At 39.5% G+C, this 19,495-nt stretch overlaps 3 protein-coding genes across 8 annotated transcripts; all 3 read right to left on the bottom strand.

The window, feature by feature from the left end:
- Positions 1 to 2,591: 2,591 nt before the first annotated feature.
- st6galnac1 (ST6 N-acetylgalactosaminide alpha-2,6-sialyltransferase 1) lies at positions 2,592 to 9,525 on the bottom strand. The gene is made up of 8 exons (XM_022742314.1): positions 9,388 to 9,525; positions 9,047 to 9,209; positions 8,461 to 8,623; positions 5,756 to 5,894; positions 5,560 to 5,663; positions 4,594 to 4,677; positions 3,316 to 3,415; positions 2,592 to 2,795 (listed from the first exon to the last, which is right to left on the bottom strand). The coding sequence occupies exons 1-8, from the start codon at positions 9,523 to 9,525 to the stop codon at positions 2,592 to 2,594; spliced, it is 1,095 nt and encodes a 364-aa protein (XP_022598035.1).
- A 19-nt stretch (positions 9,526 to 9,544) lies between these two features.
- LOC111220090 (matrix-remodeling-associated protein 7-like) lies at positions 9,545 to 13,832 on the bottom strand. 4 transcript variants are annotated; one of them, XR_002665043.1, is made up of 6 exons: positions 13,374 to 13,813; positions 12,706 to 12,819; positions 12,573 to 12,606; positions 12,344 to 12,452; positions 9,908 to 10,787; positions 9,545 to 9,572 (listed from the first exon to the last, which is right to left on the bottom strand). XR_002665043.1 is itself a non-coding variant. In XM_022743057.1 (6 exons), the coding sequence occupies exons 1-5, from the start codon at positions 13,635 to 13,637 to the stop codon at positions 11,595 to 11,597; spliced, it is 555 nt and encodes a 184-aa protein (XP_022598778.1). In that variant the 5' UTR covers positions 13,638 to 13,832; the 3' UTR covers positions 10,702 to 10,787; positions 11,571 to 11,594. The 4 variants fall into 4 exon arrangements, 2 of the variants coding, with proteins under 2 accessions (XP_022598777.1, XP_022598778.1); XM_022743057.1 differs by lacking the exon at positions 9,545 to 9,572 and adding an exon at positions 11,571 to 11,628 and having other exon boundaries at positions 10,702 to 10,787; positions 13,374 to 13,832; XR_002665044.1 differs by lacking the exon at positions 12,706 to 12,819 and having other exon boundaries at positions 9,546 to 9,572; positions 13,374 to 13,808.
- Positions 13,833 to 15,740: 1,908 nt separating this feature from the next.
- On the bottom strand, positions 15,741 to 19,280 carry LOC111219724 (serine/arginine-rich splicing factor 2-like). 3 transcript variants are annotated; one of them, XR_002665023.1, is made up of 4 exons: positions 18,692 to 19,280; positions 17,811 to 18,171; positions 16,748 to 16,840; positions 15,741 to 16,203 (listed from the first exon to the last, which is right to left on the bottom strand). XR_002665023.1 is itself a non-coding variant. In XM_022742457.1 (3 exons), the coding sequence occupies exons 1-2, from the start codon at positions 19,045 to 19,047 to the stop codon at positions 17,835 to 17,837; spliced, it is 693 nt and encodes a 230-aa protein (XP_022598178.1). In that variant the 5' UTR covers positions 19,048 to 19,280; the 3' UTR covers positions 16,519 to 16,840; positions 17,811 to 17,834. The 3 variants fall into 3 exon arrangements, 2 of the variants coding, with proteins under 2 accessions (XP_022598178.1, XP_022598179.1); XM_022742457.1 differs by lacking the exon at positions 15,741 to 16,203 and having other exon boundaries at positions 16,519 to 16,840; XM_022742458.1 differs by lacking the exon at positions 15,741 to 16,203 and having other exon boundaries at positions 16,519 to 16,840; positions 18,713 to 19,279.
- Positions 19,281 to 19,495: the final 215 nt, after the last annotated feature.

The raw sequence follows: 19,495 nt of genomic DNA, 5'->3' as shown, positions 1-19,495 counted from the left end.
CCCTAGTGAAGAACAAAGGCCAGTTCTAAGTCAAACTGCAACCCTTTAGCAGCTTGTCGTACTGTCCATCGTGGTAAGGTCAGATCCATGGTTGCACTGCAAAAGAAATTCAGCCTTGAGGGGCAGCCCACAAATGACACTAATGGAGCCGGTGCTTTGGTTTTATCTCTTTCTTTGTAGGAGGCATCTTTAGATGAAAAAACATGGTTTCTTCAGTTGAGGAAATTCTAGGAGGTTGCTTTCACCTGGCTGCTGTGTTTACTGTGCTTTGCCATCTCACCTGTGGGGTCCCTGTGTTTATATAAAAGTGGGGAGCAGAGCTAATGGTTTGAGGGACTCACATGCACAAACATGCAGGTGTTGCCAGACTGGATACCAAAACAAAGAGCAGAGAGATTACAATACACATAGTGGAGCTGTGAGTTCATTAAGTAAATGTGATTTGTTATATTTTAGCACCGGAGAATTTCAGACAAGCTTCAATATCCACCTCAGCACAAAAACGCAAGTGACAACAGGAGAAAACAAACTTTTACTTGTTTTTAAAATCTAAGATAAATCAAAAAAATATACCACACAATTATAAAAAAAAAAAAAAAAAAGGTAGCGATAGATGTAAAACAATTAGAAAGTGACACAAAAAGACGCAGAATAAGCTCAATACGTTGTTCTTAATCGTGTATCTTGTTATGAAGGAGGGGTGGCACCTTTTATATATCTGTGCCCAGGGGCCCATTGTTTTGTAATCTGTACATTGTACATTATAATACAATGTTTTGTTAATACAGAGCAAAAATAAAATGTTTATAGTAAAAGAACTTCACTTCATTTCACTTCATTCATTCTTTTTATTTTCAGAGGTGTGCAACCAGGCCACATAAGAAACGGCTTTGCACAATAGAATATGTTGCTGAGGGATTTAAATAAAGGCACAGATTGAACAGAGTAAGGAGCTCCACATTTACATAGTTTCCATGTGTTGACAATTTATGGATTTGTACATTGTACATTGCATTTGGTTTTATCCCCTCATATATATAAATTCATCCACTAATTAAAAAGGAGGCAAATGTTTTTGTAGTCGTACCTCTAATAGGTCAGCAGGTGGTGCTGTTTGTTATAATAAATTTAAGGGAAATCTCTGAAAAACCTACATAATTTAAATTACACACTGCTTCTCAAAGTATATATCTTCAACGGAGTGTGGAAACGACACATCTTTATGAAAGAGGCTTGAGAGACAAGGTGGGTAAAGACAAACAGATCAGAATTTGAGACCAATGATGGATTTAAATGTAGATGACTGAATTCTTCCACACATTGCCTGTGAGTTCAACCCAACTTTGTGACCCATAATATGAAGACTTAACTTAAAACTTAAAATGGTACAATATTTTGCAAGAAGAAAGCACAATGTCAATGTTCTTATATCTCTTACAGTAATCATCTTCAGCTTTAATGCTAAAACACAAACCCTGTCCACATCTTTCACATTCTTTCCTCAGTAATCGCAATTAGCTGATTGATTGATAATAAAAAATGTTTTTAGCTGCATTCAGCAATAGACAGTATAAACAATACACACAATACAATATACACAATGATATACAAAAAATCCATAAACCATCCCCAATACATTAAATAAATCAGATATTACTTCAGCTGACTGAGGTTTTGAGCACCCTGCTCTTCCTCAGACTTCCCATCTTCACATAAAATATATTTTCCATGACCTCTTCAACAAAGAAGGAAACCACCCTAACCTGGTCCCATATCACACGTTCCATCAAACCAGTCAAAAATACAATAACAAACACTGAAAACAGGACTCTGAGCAGTACTAGTACTAGTACTTGCAAAATTGTATTCACTAATTGGCTCCTAGCCCATCTGTGTGTAACATACAGGCAGTGACCTTAAATGAAAAAAATAAAAAAAATGAAAAAGTTAAAAAATAAGAGACTATTTTATGTTGCATGGACAATCCAAAGGAAATAAAAAATCAATGTTAACAAATAAAAAACATTGTGAATAATAGATTTAAAAGATAGCCCTCAGCAGGACTTGTTTATCAGGTTTTCTTCCCTGCATTTTGATCATAAAAGATTAGCTATTACTTGATGCTTTTATCTTGTTTTTCGATACCACTGAATGACTCATGCATGTAAACTAGCAGTCTAATACAACTTCCCTTCTCCTATCCTAACAAATATCTTAATGTTAATTTTTTTTTTCATGGAAGTGATTTCCCTGAGGTGCTGTCTGTGGTTCTGTTAGGTTGCACAGAGTATAGATCCTATTAGTATTTTGTCCCCCCCATTTATATCATTGAGTGTAGAATACATATAAATTGATATCTGTTTTCCTGTACTTTGGCCTGTTGCAAAACATTGGCTTGTTTTTTTACCACTCTCTGTCAGACCACGATTTAAAAAATTGGTACAAACCAGATCAAGTCCCCTTTTTATCACACACTCATAGTAAAACAACCTTTTCCCAAGGAGGGTAAACAGTACAACTAAAAAAAAAAATCAATAATTAAAATGAACTCTATTCTTGATGCCATTGCTGCCATCGTCAGTGTATCACTGTTACTTCTGCTTTTCTGTCCCTGTGTCTGAGTCCGCTCTTTGATATAGTCTTATTATCTTACTGTCATGTAGTTTTTTCCATGTCTTCATCTCCAGGATGTAGTCATGGTTTGCGTAGAAGACAACATGGGTTTTAACATGTTTTTCCACATAGTAGTTGGAATATTTCTTGTAGTCCTCAGTCATGAATCCATACAAACTTACCTGAGAACAGGAAGAGTTAGAGAATAATCACACCAAAGAAGAGTCTGAATTATCCAAGAAGAGTTATATCAAGGGAAACTGGATTTGGTTGTAAATACAGTTCTTGACGATGTTTCACATCTCAACCAAGAGGCTTCTTCTGACTGACTGGTCGGGATACAAAGGTATTTAGATGAAGCTATAATCTCCTGTTGGTCCATACATTTGAATCTACAGCCAACAACCTGGTAGCTAAGCTCACTAATAAACACATTACAGCTCAAAAACCAAAGTGTAAACACAACTATTTCAGAAATATAGTCCCCACATACCTGTAAAGCCACAAATTGTTTTCCATACTTAAATTTTTGCATGGATTAAACAAACAATATGTAACATGTTGATGCATATTTAACGGATGGATATGAGAATGGTATCCATTTTCACATCTAACCCTGAGCAAGAAAGCTAATAAGTGAAGTTCCCAAAATGTCAAACTATTCATGTCAAGTTTCAAGAAGTTTAAATAATATTAACTTACTGTGTCACAGGTGTGTAGAGCCAGGAAGGAAGTGAATGCCCCATTGGTTGGTCTGACTATCGCCCAGAACGAAGCATTCAGATGAGGAGACTTTAAAAACCTGTAGGCAATAATTAAGTACCAAATGAACATAATGCATTAAAAATATGTTTTGCATCTATAAGAAAAGACAAAATGCAACCTCCAAAATGACCATAAAGTTGAGGCTTCTTTGTAGAAGGTAGTAAATGACCTGATAATTTCTCTTCTTCCTAATAATGTGGCTGTCCTCATTCTGTTTAAGCACTGATTTTGATAGTCTATCATAGCATTTCAATCAAAACACTTGAGAAATAGGTGCGTTCATCTACTATACTTGTCAGGTTTTTCTATTGGTGATTTAGTCTGTTGCTCACTGAAGCACGTTTCATCCTATTCAATAATCTTCATTGCTCTGGATAATATTGTTAGTCATCATAATGTAAGATTGCTTTATGCTGATGATACACAACTGTATATGTCTGTTTCACTAGTTGTTTGAATGCTTGCTTTACCTGTTCTCAAAGTTTATCTGCTAATCAATTAAACAATCGGGCTAATACAATTTTGCATCTTAGAAACATTGCCAAAGTTAGACCATTTTTGACCCAGATTATTTCCGACATGATTATGCATGCTTTTATTATAAGCCACTTACATTACTGTTTTTTTTTAAACTTATTTTTCCAAAAGGTATTTAAGAAAATGCAGCTAATTCAGAATGCTGCAGCCAATCTTAATATGAAAACAGATCAACTGTTTGCAATATTGCACTGACTACTGGTAGCTTTGAATATATATTTATAGATAGTCCCCTTTCCTATTCATAAAGCCCTACATAATTTAACACCTTACTATATCAGCTACTTCCTTTCATTTTGTCTCCCAACTAAAGCCTTTCTTTCAGATGTCGCTAATTTTCTTCACAAGAAATCTAGTGAATATGCTTTCCGTTTTTTATGGCTTGGTATTTCTCCCTCAGTATTTTAAAAAGAAATTAAAGACCTATCTTTTTAAATTTGGCTTTTAATTTGGGATTCCGTGTCAGCTCTACCTTCTTTATTTAGCTATTTAAATGATTTTTTGCGATTGGTTTAATTGTTATTGGTTTATTATCATTATTGTTTTCTGTTTGACATCATTTTTATCCTGTTTTTTTGAGGCAATTTTGGCTGCATCTTTGCATGAAAAGTGTTCATCATTATTAGAGTCAACCATAACAAGTAAAAAGTTTGGGTAGGATTGTGAAATGAGTTTGACCTGTTTCGCACATATCTGAGAAAGTCCTGGTGCAGAACATAGAAACGGCTCTCATTGTACTGCCCAGCATAGTACGTCCTCGGCCTGGAGGGTAAAAATACAAAAGTCTACAGTGATTATTAAAGAATGACATGATGAAAATGGGCTTTGTTACTATACCATATGCTGGAGATTTAGGCAACACATCTCAAATAAAGTTGTTCTGGGTGATTGAGAAATAAATGAGCTGCTGTTAATGTTGAACAGATGTCTAACTGTAAATGTCACTCATTCGAGATTCAGTACCTCGTTAAGGACTGTACTTTTTGAGCAAATACAGTGATGGTGTGATGGAGTGGCCTGTGTAAATGTACACCAGTGTTTTGTTCCCTACATCACACTATTGAGTCTGAAATGTGCCACTGGTGTAACTATGGACATGAGGGTGTGGAGTGATAAATAACTATAGTATGATTACAAACATTAAATCATGCAGCCTGTGTGTAATGTTTCATTGTGTTTGCCTACCATATTTTATCTCACGAATCATTTGATTTCCAACAACGTATAACAGCTCTTCTTAACTACCATCTTGAATTGAAACAAACACAAAATGCAAATACAAGGTCCAAATATGAGGTTTATCTTTGTATATTGTGTGGTTCTTGCTTCTAAAATGCCTGATTTTGGAAGGGAGTTTTGTGACATTCTGCATGTAACACAAAGGCGCACATAGTATATCTTGTGAATGTTTAATATGACTTGTATATTCCATAAATTGTACTAACTGTGTCAGTCAATATAGTAAATCATAAGTAAAAATAAAATTTCACTTCTATTGGATATTTGACTGTGAACAAACATGGAGACATGTTTTTCAGGCCTGCTATATTGTAGCACTGGGTGTACAGTATGCATGCTTTTGTGTTTGTGTGTGTTTGTATAGTATCCAGGCCTACAGAAAATATATATAGAGTTGATACTCACCGCTTGTTCTGGTAGGGGCCTGCAGCAATCCTCTCTCCTTTCAGAAGACCCTGGAGCCAATTGAAATCCCTCATCCCCTCAGGGATCAGCACATACTTTATACCCTGCCAAAAGGAAGAGGAGGACTGATCAGTGCGTATGTGTGGAGAAATTAAACCATCACAACATTACAACATTGTCGTTTGAGTTTCAGTACCTCATCGTTAGGGACAGAGCTGTATCCATACTTCTTGAGCAAATACATCGATGAAGTGATGGAGTGAGCTGTGTGGACGTACACTGATGTTTTGTTCCCTACATCCTCCTCGTAACCCTTGATGATTGCGCCATTCATCCTGCCGCACAAACACATCCAAATGTCTTTCATAAATTGACACTGGGCTGAATTTTCATTGGTTTAAAAATGAACTGATACACCCAAAGATCAAGTTTACTGAAAGTTGAGCTACGTTTAGCTAAAAAATTTTAAAAAAGGACACCGAAACATACATACAGGTCTAAATATTGAAGTTGGGTTAGCATTTAGCTCAAGTACAGCCTCACAGAGTCGCTAGCATGACTGTAGATTCACTGGGAATTTGGCAGTGTTCAGGGAGTTACATTGAACAATTAAAAACTGAGACGAGGTAGGTAGTTCATAGTCTGATTCCAGTATTTAAGACTTGTGAGTACATGTGATTTTATCACTTTAAAACCTGGTGTACATGCTTATCATGAGAAGCACCAACGACTACTTTGGAGTTTTATTTTTTTCTTAAGTTTACTCCAAATTTGACCATAATTAAGCCAACAAAAGTAAATAATTAAACAAGTGAATATTCCTCCATCACAGTTTTTTCTTCTTTCCTGGACTAGAGCTTTGAAATGAAATTTAAAGCTTTATGTTGTAAAATATAATTACAGAAAATATAGTTAGTATCACAACATCTCTACCATTGCCACTTCTTTTTACTACTACTTTCCACTTCTACGTTCAGCCTGATTAACTAATCAAAATAAAAACTAAGCAAATAAATAAACCAAATACAGAAAATTCTAGTGCAGCCTATAAGAAGAATCTGTTGTGCTGTATTTTCTAGCAAGATAACCTCATAAAGCAAAAATATCCACAGGCATGGTTTAAAAACAGAAGTAGTAATATCCTGGAGTCAAAGATCAAAAATTGCAAACGGACAGAGCTTGAAGTAACACGTGGAAATATTACAATGCCCTGATATCAACACCTGATAAGGACCAATCCACACAGACACAAGGTTAAATGGGGGTACTTTTTTTTTTCTGGGTTTATTATATAGCGTGTTACAAAACAGTAAAAAATTTTATAGATTTATTACTCCAATGCAAAGTTTTGGATGACGAAGAACATCAACTGACATCAAGGAACCGTGTGAAAAAATTCTACATAGGTTTTGTTTAACCATCATCTGGGTTGTTTGTGCAATGATAATAATGTGTACACTCAGAGGACAGCTAGGCTCGACAGACGGTTAAGACTGCCTTTTCTTGCATTTAATATTTCCGGGGTTCACTTGATATTGAAGGCATCTGACAGTAGCAGTACAGCGACAAAATATTTTTTCTCAACAAAACAAATCATTCAAGCATCCTGGAGCCGCTCCCATGTTGACTGAACAAAATCTATGTAGCTGTGACAACCATGACTGATGCTCTTAGCGGGTTGATCTGGTTTTAATCACCCGTTATGTGTCACAGAAATCACACAAATTTACAAATGCATGGGTCTACACAATGGCTGATTAACCTCCACTCGGGCCCAAGCAGAAGAACATAAACATCTAAAGGGAGCTCTGAAAACTTGTGGCTATCCGAGTTGGACTTTTGGCAAAACAACAACACGCTCCAGAAAGAATACCAACATGGAGGATGCTGAGAAAATGAAAGATAAACGCAGAAATATCGTCATTCCATACGTGTCTGGGGTCTCAGAGAAACTCAGGAGGATTTTTAACAAACATCAAATCCCTGTATGTTTCAAACCCAGTAACACGCTCAGGCAGAAACTGGTACACCCCAAAGACAAAACACCATACAATCAGAAAAGCAACCTCATATATGCGGTCAAATGCAGTGAGGAATGCAATGACCTATATATTGGGGAAACTAAACAACCTTTAAACAAACGTATGGCCCAACACAGAAGGGCAAACTCTTCAGGCCCTGTCTCAGCTGTCTACTCCCACCTAAAGGAAAAGGCACACTCCTTTGAAGACAGCAATGTCAAAATCTTGGACAGGGAGGACAGATGGTTTGAAAGGGGAGTCAAGGAAGCCATCTATGTAAAAGTGGAGAGGCCATCGCTAAACAGGGGAGGGGGTCTGCGACACCATCTATCCCCCATCTACAATGTCGCCCTTTCATCGGTACCCAGGAGAGTCAACAACATAACCTCAGACGACTCTCAACGATCGTCATCCACTAGGGGCTCACTTGACCCTAACGACTGTCGTTCACACGGGATAACAACAGGGTCACCTGACCCTAACGACAGTCGTCCACATGAGACCACAACAATGGTCAGGTGAAACCAGTACTTTCACAGATACTTTGGTGGACCCACCCACAAGAGGTTAAATACCTGGGTCCTACTCCACTTTCTTGGTCAGACTAGTGCGGACTAGAGAGATTAATACATGATGAACTGATGAAGCCGCTTGGATAAGAGGCGAAACGTCTTCCACAGACAAATACAAGTCCAGTTGCCTTCGATTCAATTTGAGAGAGAGATAACTATGACCTGGACGAATGAGAACATTCACAGACAGATGGCTGATTAAAGTCTGCTAAACTGACAAAAAATTTGAACCACTCCTTTGTGGTCCTGTGTTTAAAAAAAACCCAAAAAACAATTTAAGCCAGGTTTGTTCACTCCCTCTTTCTTACCGAAAAACGTAATCGTGTGAATCTATCTCTTTCCCCATTTTAGAGCCATTAAGGATCCCCGCAGTGCCCACCACAGCACAGCGTATACAGCCACCACTGCCAGCCTTTGGAGAGAGGAGAGGCTCTTTTGGCTTTGGGATCAACTGCACTGAAGCCATCACGTCTGCAAACCAAGAAATACATACTGTGTGTTAAACTGACAAACTGCCAAGCTTGTTAGGTGTTTGCATGCAAGTGTTAGCTCATGTGTTATACTTTAAGTGGGTATAATGATTTCTTTTCATAATAACAAAGCATCAAATGACAGTGGATTCAAGGGTTACAGAAGTTTATTTCAAATAGGACGCATGAAATTGTAAACTCTTGTGTTTGTGGCTTCCTTGTTACCAGCAGACAGCACGTATTTCTTTTTGGCTTACCAGCCACAGCAGTAGTAACTCAATGTTATCTACTGTATATAGTCCTCAGCTGGGAGTTATTCAGGAGCTCGTCACAAATGATTAATTCTTTGCTCACCTATTACTCAGCAGCTACTCCCATTTTTGTGTACTTTATTGTGAATTGTCAGACACATGCAAACACTTACCGTCGTACTTGAACTCCATAAAACCAAAGGGATTGTTAAAATGTGAAAGTCGGTTCCACTCGCTCATGTTGATATTGTCTTTGTGCAGAAACAAACGCATGTTGGGGAGGAAAGCCTTCTTGAAGCTCTCATCCTCAGAGTTTCGCACAGACTGGGCACAGGTCTGAAAATATAGAATAAAATGTTAAAGGCAGTGATACTGCGCAAGCATTAAAAGGAAAAACAAGTAGAAATTCATGTTGGTCACACCAAAAACACACATTTGAACAAACATCAGCCATGTTTACTCAGTCCTGAAAAGTCATTATATTCATGCTGTCATCTTATCATAGCATGCTTACTGTCTGTCGGGGTGGGGCATCCTGGTTATAGACATCCTCAAAGTCCCACTGAGGAAGCTTTTTGAAGGATTTTTTGGAGAGGACCGGCATGGGGGTCTCAGCCACAGCTCCATGTGCAGAGGTTTTCATTTGATCCATTTTTAGCTTCGTCACTGGTTTAGTTGTTGTGGAAACTGCAACTTTTGCTTGTTTTGCGTTAGACACAGTGGGCGGTAGAGTCGAGATTCCCCTTTCAACCCATAATGTAACGTCACTATCAAACAATCTCTCTTGACCGGTGTGTTTTCCTAAGAAATTAGTCCAGCTGAAGTGGAAATTTGACAAAGAGCAATAGATGCAACATATAAGAGTTAGCAAGACACTTTATTAAAAGTAATTAATAATTAATAAAAAAGTACTAGACCTGGAGATGTGCTGCTACACATTTCTTTAACTAATTTACAACAAATGATAACAGATTAAAACACTCCCTTCTTTATCTTTCATGTTTCTCTAGATATAAAATACAAATACAACTTACCTGATGCATTTCAGAGACAAATAGTCCCATGATAAGATCAATAGTAAAATGCTGACCGACATCACAAGCAGCCAAAAATAAATCCTGTGGGTTTGGACTGCCATCCCTCTAATTTGGTGTCTTTGCTGTTCAATTAGACACAGATGAGTGTTTGCTTTCCCTCTTATATTTGTACCCAGGTGGGAAAGCCACCCAAGAGTGTTTCACACCTTGTCACCGAGGTTGAATGGGTAGGGCTACCGCTCAGTTTCCTGTTACAGAAATGTATCATAGACCAGGAACCAGTCATGCACATTCACAATAGTACATAAAGTGGTTTATTGCACAACAGAGTGGAAGTTATGCAGCGATAACTTGCAGGGGTTTATACCTGTTACAGAAGTTAAGTGAAGATAAAGTTGAGTTTTTAAAAAAAAGTTTTGTAATAAATTAACATTTTTATTATAATATAAAACTAATAGACATAATGATAGTCTTTTATCTCTTTTGGTCCTTATTTGCAATTTGGTAGTTATAAAGTCCTGCTCTGGGCTGGTGTTTCCTTTGGTCTTCATGTGGACTGCAGTTTGAATGACAGGGGATGGAAGCAAAAACAACAAAAAACAAAAAACCCACAAGAAACAAAAAAAAAAAGGAACACAATTGAGAGTAGCTGTTGAGTGTATTGTACAGCTCTGTTGAAGAGGTCCGTCAGTCGCGCTCACAGGTAAAAGAGCGCAGTCAGAGGGTGGATGGCAAGGCAAAGAGCTGAGTCAGAGAGGAGTCTCAGATGGAGTAGAGTCTGAGCTGCTCCTCCATGTCTCCCTCCGACACCTCCCCAAACGTCTCCTTGTTATCGTGTAGCAGCTGGAAGATGGCAGCCAGCTGCTCCCGTTGCACCCTGGAAAAACAAGAACCAAAGTAATATTGATAGGTAAAACAGATAAACAGATAAAACAGGTAAACTCTCTTTATCACTTGTACAAATTTCACAACATTTATGAAGTATAATTTGTACTGACAGCACCGGTGCTATATGTGTATGTAAATAATAATGATGTTAAAACACAAGGACAGACATAACGAAGGGAGATCTTTGATCACCTCAGAGACAACATGTAAAAGTCAATAATTCACATCTGTGCAGAGAAACAAAGACAAGCAATGCCGAATAAAAATGCTCATAAAGATGAGCTGCATGACCAGAATTAAATGTTTAACTATATATGTTTCTTCTCGAAGCATAAACCTTTTATTGTCCCTTCACTTCCTCTGTTCATATGTTACTGAATAGCTAAAGCTACTGCTTTGTCAGCAGCAGGTCCAAGTGTTGCGTTACAATGACTCCTCCTTGTGGCTGAGCAGCGGTGAGTCCTCAGAGGATTAACTAACACTTATCTGTCAGAGGTGATGACTGGAGACACAATCAACACCTGCTGTGACACCTGAGAATCACACATCTAATGTGGAATAATGCAACAGCGGGAGGTGGGTAAGTGGGATCAGGTAAGCAGCACTGCACAGTTACATTGGTCGCTTCATGGCCACTTGAGGATAAAGAGCAGATGAGGCCAAAACTGTAAAAGCAAATTGGCCTGAAAAAAACAGCACTGAAGTGGTTTTCATACAATGGCCAGAAAGTGACTCCCCTGGGACAAACGGGTGAGAATAACTCATACTTTACCACGTATTTGCTCCTTTTTCAGGCTTACAGACAGTTAAAGTCTGTGTTCGAGTGTATCCTGCAATGATAAGAGCAGGGTATGCAAATACATTACAGAGAGGATATAGCTGAATCACTCCGCCGTTCCTTATTTGTTTTAAAGCAACAGCCACCAAACTCTTTTGAGTCTCGTGTCATTCATCCTTCAGCTAATGCCTGGCAGAGACTCAATCTCGCCTTACTCAGTCTCGCCTAAAGCCGAGGGGTGATACAGCAGCTAATCGTGGAAGGCTTGGACTGAAATGCCAACAACACACAGATACACGTGAAGACAGCGTAGGAGAGGCTAGAGGGAGGAAGACGAGGAGTTGACATTGGACAGAACGCAGAACATACATGTGGAAACAAAGGAACTTCATAGGAATTCATGAAAAGATTTGATTTTCAGTAAATCTTTGGTAAATCTTTGCCCAAGCATCTTCTGTTCTGTTTTGGAGGATTGGGGGGGGGGGACTTTTAAGGCACTTTTTATAATGAGTTTAGTAGCTGCAATTAATCTTTATGAATCAGATATAATCCATTAATAACAACAACTGTTTTTTCCAGGTTGTGGTAAATCCTCCTCCAGCACGACACTTTGCATGACTTTCTTAGTAGTTCTTCAATTCACTAGGGAGAACTCTCAACTGGGTCTTGCTGAAGAAATAAAGAGATAATTAGTTGTTCTTATTGATGGCTTATAAACCCTTTATAAAGAGTGTCTTATCAGGAAGTTGTACTCATATTTTACTGACCTCTGCTCCTCCTCCAGCTCATCTTTGGACATCATCATTTGCAAGTGGTGGGATCGCGCCTTTCCAGGGACGTACTTCAAGGAATTGTTTGCATTTGATTCCACCTTATCTGATAAAATGTAATAAACATTGATTAAAACCTGACACAAAACCTTTATTTATAAAATATATATGGTATATATTTAAATATTTAACTCACAACTCTTTCAAAGTGGGTAAAAGTGCTCACCGTTGATCCCCGGGCTCTCTGTGGCTCCTTCAGTCTGGGGGTAAGAGAAAGCACACTTTATGAGCTCCTTATCAGAGAGCCCAATGAATGACCTACGGCCCCTCCCTGATGAGGCCTCGGATGATGAATCTACCTCTAAGCTCATATGCCTAGATCCAGGCCTGGGGACGGACAGGCTGGATGTGGAGGAGGAGTGTTCAACTGGTGTTGCCAGTTCTTCAGTGAGAGGTTGGGGGTGTGCCTCCTCCTGTCAGAGAATTAAGGGGTCAGATGAGGGGCATCACACCATCAATTTGCACAGGTCATCCCCCTAATAGATGCACTTTTACCTCTCAAATATCTGTGTGTTGCCGCCATTGGCAAGCAGGCTGGATTAGAAACTGCTGGGCACATATTTAGTTCCAAACAAATCAATTTAACTCCTTGTGTTACCTGTACTCATCATCCCTCTTGGATGCTGATGTGGCCTACACTTCACACACGGGTCACTGATGGAAGAGCCACTGTTCGTTTATTGTATCATTTCATACTTTGTTCCCACTAAAGTTAAGTCAAATTTTAATGCAGGATCTTTACTTGTTAAGAACTTTTTTTTAATCCATTATACCATTACTTATGTTTAAGTGAAAGATTTGAGTGCTCCTTCCGTCACTGACTGGACCATGTAAACAGTATCTAAGTGGGAGGGATAGTCAGATCAAGAGAGACTTACGTAATGAAAGAGCGTTTTGCAGCTCTAACAAAACAAACCAGGACTGTGGGTGTGTAAACTGTATGACAGACAGATCGAAGACTACTTACTGAAAGCACAGATTTCACTACATCCCAGTGATCGTGTGAGCTCCCGCTGATCTCACACCAGTCATCCGCTGCCTTCTTCTTCTTCTTCTTCTCGGGTAAATAGCCATTCTGCTTCGGCCCCGATTGATCTAATCCTCCGGCTGCACCGAAATAACTCCGTGCGTTTGCAAAGTCGGCTGTAGAAGAGCCGTTAAATAACGACGTTGCGACCACAATAGCGAGAAGCGTGAAAATAATAGCAGATAATACAAAAGTTAGACTCATGGTTGTGGAGAGTTCCGACTTGCAATGTGACTCGATTGTCTTTCCTGTTTCTCCTTCTGTTCACTTGAGTCAACTGCATTCACTCACTCAGCCATCCTTGTAATAATCCCCACCACAAATCAACGTTAACAGGCAGCGTTTACGGGATATGGTACAATCTCCTCTCCGAGCTGGACGTCATATCCTCCGGGTCCGCCCCCCGCCCAGCATGCGCCGACTACCCCCGCCGTTATATCTCCAGACTGCCGGACAGCACAGCTCAGGTACGCTGGCATGGCACGTTGCAACGTGCTCGGCTCTCGGCTCTCTACTTTTGCCCGTTAATCCCATCAGCGGCGGGTGTACGGCACAAAGCGGGAGATGTAAATGGTTTGTGACAGGACCCGTGTACCGTGGGTGCAGGCTGATAAAGTCAAGCAGGGTTTACAGTCCGAGCAGGAGAAAGCGTCGGGTGTTCTCACCTGAGGACTCACCTTGCAAACAGTCTGCACCTGGGATTAAATCAGGACAATAAACAACAAGAGCACTAAATTTGGAGTCCAATGGTTTAGATTAATGACCCAATATTAGTCATTTTTCCTGATAGTTCTGATATTTACCTGCTTATTGACCAACAAGGCAACCGCCCCTGGAGCTGCAGCAGCTGCCATCAATTCCACCATCTTTTTTTTTTTTTTTAAAGTTTAAACCTAACTTCTTAAACTTAACCTTTTCAAACATTTAGTGTTATACACATCATAAAATAAAACTATACCCACACAAATTAGTTTTTACATAGAAAATCTTTCTAAATATCCAACTACACCCACTAAGTGATGCGCCAGGTGTAACTGTTGTGTAGCTAACTGAACCAACTGACAAAGCTAACATTAGCTTGCTAATAGGAGTGCAGTTAACATAATCAAAGATCCTCTATTCAGGTTTCTCTCTCTGACATAATGTAGACTATGGCCAACATGAAATTCGATAAATATTGTTTAATAAGGAGGTCAGTCTTAATTATTTTCAATTATATTTCAAAAAATAACAAACCTAAACTTATATTATATCAATAGAAGTAGTAGCTACATAATGTCAGTTAAATTAGCATAATCATTTATTTCCCATTCTGTATGAACTGGAAAAAAAATAACAAACTACAGTAGTTTAAATATATTCATGATTTGCAGATCCACTGCAGACATGCTTTATGACATAAAAATACTTTCCTTTAATTTGTCTGATTAGTTTTTCCACAAAGCCATTTCCTTATTACAAATGTTTCAAATTACATCTAGTTCTTCAATGAAAAATCTGGCATCGGTGAATATACAATATGTATTTTTTTCTTGTTTAAAGTAAGCCCATGTAACTTAATAAATGTTTTTATTTGTTTACATGAAGGTGATTAGAAATATACAATATAACCAGTTAGTGGTGTTGGTGTTACTAAAAGTGATGATACAATTTATACTGCGAGATGCTGAAAAAATACTAACCATCAAAGATTTTTCTACCCTTTTAATATCTCTAATTAGATTAAATAAATGTATACTATGCTACATTGAGTGATGTATGGTAATATATCACAATTTTAGCATCAAATTGATTAACTGGATTAACCAAATACTATAATTCCTAACTGGTTATAGCAAATATAAAGTATCGAAATTTATACATTAAGGCCCACCACTAAACATTACTGTTTCATCGCCTGGCTTGACCAAAACAAGTTGTATGCAAAGGTTAGGGTTACTTAATTTTGACTTGGTAGGGTGCCCAAACTTTACTGTTTAATTTTTTTAAGACCGTAAAATAAAGCATTACATTGCATTAAAAACCAAATATTTTTACTTGACTTTGTTAAATGTCTGTTGTTGCAGGTGTATTTACTTTTTACTTGAAAAATAAACCGATTGTCATTTGTCTCTATACAAACTTTTGCATACACCTTTAAATCCTGACAGTGTTTTAATTCAGGCTACACAACAGGTGACCATATGATTTATACTGGTGACAAATTTGTTCTCACTAAACTGCCTAAGAGTTGAGGTAAACTTGATTATATAGCAAAAACATTATTATTTGTATGAAGATGGACATAACAGAACTCACATCGGCAACTTATTTAAGACAAAAATGTTTATTAGCATTCACCTGAAGCAATAACAAGACATTTGAGAGGTTCACAGAGGAATGCAATACACAAAAATGATTCATTAAGCAGTCAGAACTGCCGTTTAAACCCTTCACTAGGAGTCCCAATGGACCCAATTTCAAAAAGCGAGCAAGGCCAGTTTTCAACAGTGGATGAACCACAGAGAGGGGAAAAGGAAAGTAGGGAGAATAAAGAGAAAAGGGAGAAGAGAATCTGTACAGCACATGGAGGGAAGAAGAGATCACAAGACAGGAGAGGATGGATGATCTGCCACACCTGTGAGCTTACAAACCGGCAAACAGCAGCGGAGGGTCGAGCCCCGGAACAGCACCGGGCACTCAGCACCGCAACACGCCACACCATGTCACCACCGCACTGCACCGCATCTTAACAGCTAACCAGCATTACTCAACTGCTACACAACTGCGCCTAGTGCACAAAAGATACACAAGAAAGAGGGTTAGAGTCATAGGAAAGCAACTTTAACCAGACAGAAAAAAAGAGATGTGACAGAAAAGAAAATACTATGTTGCCGGATTAACAAGTCACAAATTAAGTGGCAATGCGAATTTTTCATGTTTTGCTTTTATGTCACTGTACAGTAAGCCATTTTTCCCAATAAGAGTGGTATAACATAGCTGAAATATCCAACGTGACCCTTTTCTACATCAACTCTGCAATAAAACTCTCCCATATCCATCTGGAAAGAGTGTTAAACAAGGGGTTTCATTAAAAGAAATATACTTAAGGTCAAAAAAGAATTTATTAACAAGTACAAATTCAATCAAAATTAAAAATACCCAATTTTGATTGGGGAAAAACAAACAAACAAACAAACAAAAAAAAACACCTTAGAAATCCCTTTCAATGTGCTCAACTTTACAAACAATGATGACATCAAAGTTACAGAATTTGTTTAGGCAAATTAAGTCAAATGAAACATTTAAAACAATTTAGACCAAGCTCCAATAACCTTTCAGTCTGCATTCAGTGGTAATAGTGGAGTCCACTTGCTCCATGTGAGACTCTTCCTGATGTCCTCAGCAAAGGCTCAATCATCTGAGATCTGGAAGGAAAGACAAAATACAGTTGACAAGAGCAAAACAAAAAGGCCATCTTCCCTTCTGCAGCTGACCTGATATTTAAACAGTACTGGTCTGATCTTCTCCCTCCTGACACTAACATTTATAAAACTGGCTTTTTTGTGCAGCTCTTCTTTTAATATACCTAATATTTCTAGTTATTATCACATTTGTTTACACACACCTTTCTTGGCCCCACACTCCCAAAAACTAGTTCTAACAAGACTCTTACACTCGGGCATATTTGAAAAACAAACCTCGGGGTCCGTTCCCTTTGAGAGAGGCAGAGGACGCCACAGGCACGGGTGGGAACAGTGCTCAGTGCATCTGCCTGTGATCCCCGTGAACGTACCTCACCACACCACCTCATACACCAACTGACAGCCCGAACCACCGCCATGACGACCTGCTCCATAGCAACCACCGTTGCCTTGGTGACCTGCTCCTTAGCAACTGCCATCGCTCTCAGCAACAGGCAGGTCACATGGGCGGGTCACACACTAACTGCTCTCACACTGCCACACCCCCATCTCCTCCTCCTCTCTTTGCAAACAGGACTCCGCAGCTTGGAGGAAAGAATTCCACATTTAGGTGAACGTTTTGAGTGAAGCACCCCACGTCCCATCCACCCCTCCCTCCCATACACACTCATATCACCCCAATTTGAATTATGTGCTATGGCAGATCACATTAAGTCAAATCTCCCTGTGAGTGCCTGTGTGTGTTTTAGCTTTACTGAAGGTACAAGCAAAGTAAAGCACACACAGCACTAGGCCTGTCTACATCAGTCCCAATCTAATTTTAATTTCTAAAAACATTCAAGATTCTGCAGACCTGGTTGCTTGTCTGCAAATGATTGCAATGTAGCATCAAGACTGCAGAATACCACAATGATGACTACTGTCTGAGTATAACAAGTAATATAATCATTAATCCACCCTTTCCCCTGAATACCGTCATATTGCGTCCAAGTTTGGGTTAAGACTCGGCTCCGTTGTCCTCTGGTGATTTAGGTCTACTCTTGGATTTGGACCTGGACCTGGATTTTGACCCTCTGTTGGAAGGCGGGGTTCGACTTCTTGACTTGGATCTGGAGCGGGAGCGAGACCTGGAGGGAGACTTTGACTTGCTCCGTCTGGGGGTTCTGGACTTGGATTTGGACTTAGACTTGGACTTGGATCTGGACCTTGACCTGGATCTGGAGTAGGAGCGGGACCTAGAGCGGCTGTAGTGGTGGCGGCTCCTGGATCGGGACCGGCTTCTGCTTCTAGAGCGGCTGCGGCTTCGTCTGCGGCGGCGGGGGCTGGCTGACCGGCTGTGGTTAGAGAGAGAAACATTTCAATAATATGGCCAGAGCAAGGAAAAAATAAAATAGAAACTGAAAACTAAATGGCATGAAACAAATATAAAAATAAATAAATAATTAATATACATGTATATATCTCTTTGGGTTTTAAACTGTTATTTGGGCCAAACAACTTCACCTAGGGCTATGGAAACTTGTCATTTTTCAGTATTGCTGATCCTCCATAAACTAAACACTTAATCAACTGATCAAGTATATGATCTGTAGATTAACTCAAAACGAAAACAGTTTAAATCCTTGTACACTGTATAAACGTATGCAAATTAAAGCACTGAATAGAATAATAACCAGATTATGGTAAGCATTGTGTACTGTTGGCCTGCAAGTATCGTTAGAAATGTTAAGGCTTACTTATTGCTACATAGTAAACAAGCAGGAAATGCTTCTAAGCTACTTTCGTTTAGTGGGCCATGTGCTCCTATCCTTCATAAAACTATTCCCTAGCCAAAGCTAAACAGCCCACTATTACCTCCTGCTTCTGCGACCGTACCCTCCGTATCTGCGTGGCGGAGCACCTCTCCGGCTGTACATTGAGTCCGGTGGTCGTCCGTAGCGGGCCATCTGCACCCGAAGCTCCCGCCCGTCGAGCAGCGCGCCGTCCATAGCGTCCATGGCGTCCTCGGCGTCGCGCTTGTCGAGGAACCGTACGAAGGCGAAGCCGCGGCTCTCCTTGGTGTACCTATCCCGGGGGATATACACATCCCCCACACGGCCATACTTCTCAAAAACTCGACGCAAGGTCTCCGGCGAAGTTCGGTAAGTCAGGTTGTCCACTTTGAGGGAGGTCATTCCCTCCACGTCTGGTGGCGGCCTTCCGTAGCTCATTTTCTTCTTCTCCAAGCAACAGCAAAGGCCACTTAAAAGACAAACTGCTAGGCCCTACCGTTCGTTATAACGGCTGCTTTGGTTTCTAAGTCTCCAGTTGGCGAATGTAATTCAAATTCTGCCTGATTTCTTCTAATCGTTTGGCCCTTGACGTTGCTCGTTCCGCGCTGCTTTCACGTGAAATGGCGGCAATAAAGCTTCCTTCTCCCCTTTCTTTGCGCTCCTGTTGGCCTCGTCTGATTGGCGGTTTGGCTGCTCACCTTCCGTCACACAAACTGCGACTCTGCCCTCTGTCGACGGGGAGGCATTTTAACAGCACCGTTACTCTGCCTTTATTGCATTTAGTTTCATTACATCAACATTACAGCATCCTACTAGTTATTTGTCATTACTTAACGATTGTTTTTCTCGTTAAACAATCACTGACATAGTTCTGATTCCTGGGTCG

This window comes from Seriola dumerili, unplaced genomic scaffold (genome assembly GCF_002260705.1).
Source record: "Seriola dumerili isolate Sdu_G_001 unplaced genomic scaffold, Sdu_1.0 BDQW01000068.1, whole genome shotgun sequence".
Classification (NCBI taxonomy): domain Eukaryota; kingdom Metazoa; phylum Chordata; class Actinopteri; order Carangiformes; family Carangidae; genus Seriola; species Seriola dumerili.
This window is presented reverse-complemented; position numbering and strand designations above follow the sequence as displayed.

Coding starts and splice junctions, on each gene's coding strand:
- st6galnac1 (XM_022742314.1), bottom strand. CDS start 9,525: ATGGATCAAATGAAAACCTCTGCACATGGAGCTGTGGCTGAGACCCCC. Junction 5,895..8,460: donor TCACACGATTACGTTTTTCG/GTAAGAAAGAGG, acceptor TTTGTGCGGCAG/GATGAATGGCGCAATCATCA. Junction 5,664..5,755: donor GCTCTGTCCCTAACGATGAG/GTACTGAAACTC, acceptor TCCTTTTGGCAG/GGTATAAAGTATGTGCTGAT.
- LOC111220090 (XM_022743056.1), bottom strand. CDS start 13,637: ATGAGTCTAACTTTTGTATTATCTGCTATTATTTTCACGCTTCTCGCT. Junction 12,820..13,373: donor TAGTGAAATCTGTGCTTTCA/GTAAGTAGTCTT, acceptor ATTCTCTGACAG/GAGGAGGCACACCCCCAACC. Junction 10,788..12,343: donor GAGCTGGAGGAGGAGCAGAG/GTCAGTAAAATA, acceptor TTGTTTTTCCAG/GGTGCAACGGGAGCAGCTGG.
- LOC111219724 (XM_022742457.1), bottom strand. CDS start 19,047: ATGAGCTACGGAAGGCCGCCACCAGACGTGGAGGGAATGACCTCCCTC. Junction 18,172..18,691: donor TACGGTCGCAGAAGCAGGAG/GTAATAGTGGGC, acceptor CTCTAACCACAG/CCGGTCAGCCAGCCCCCGCC.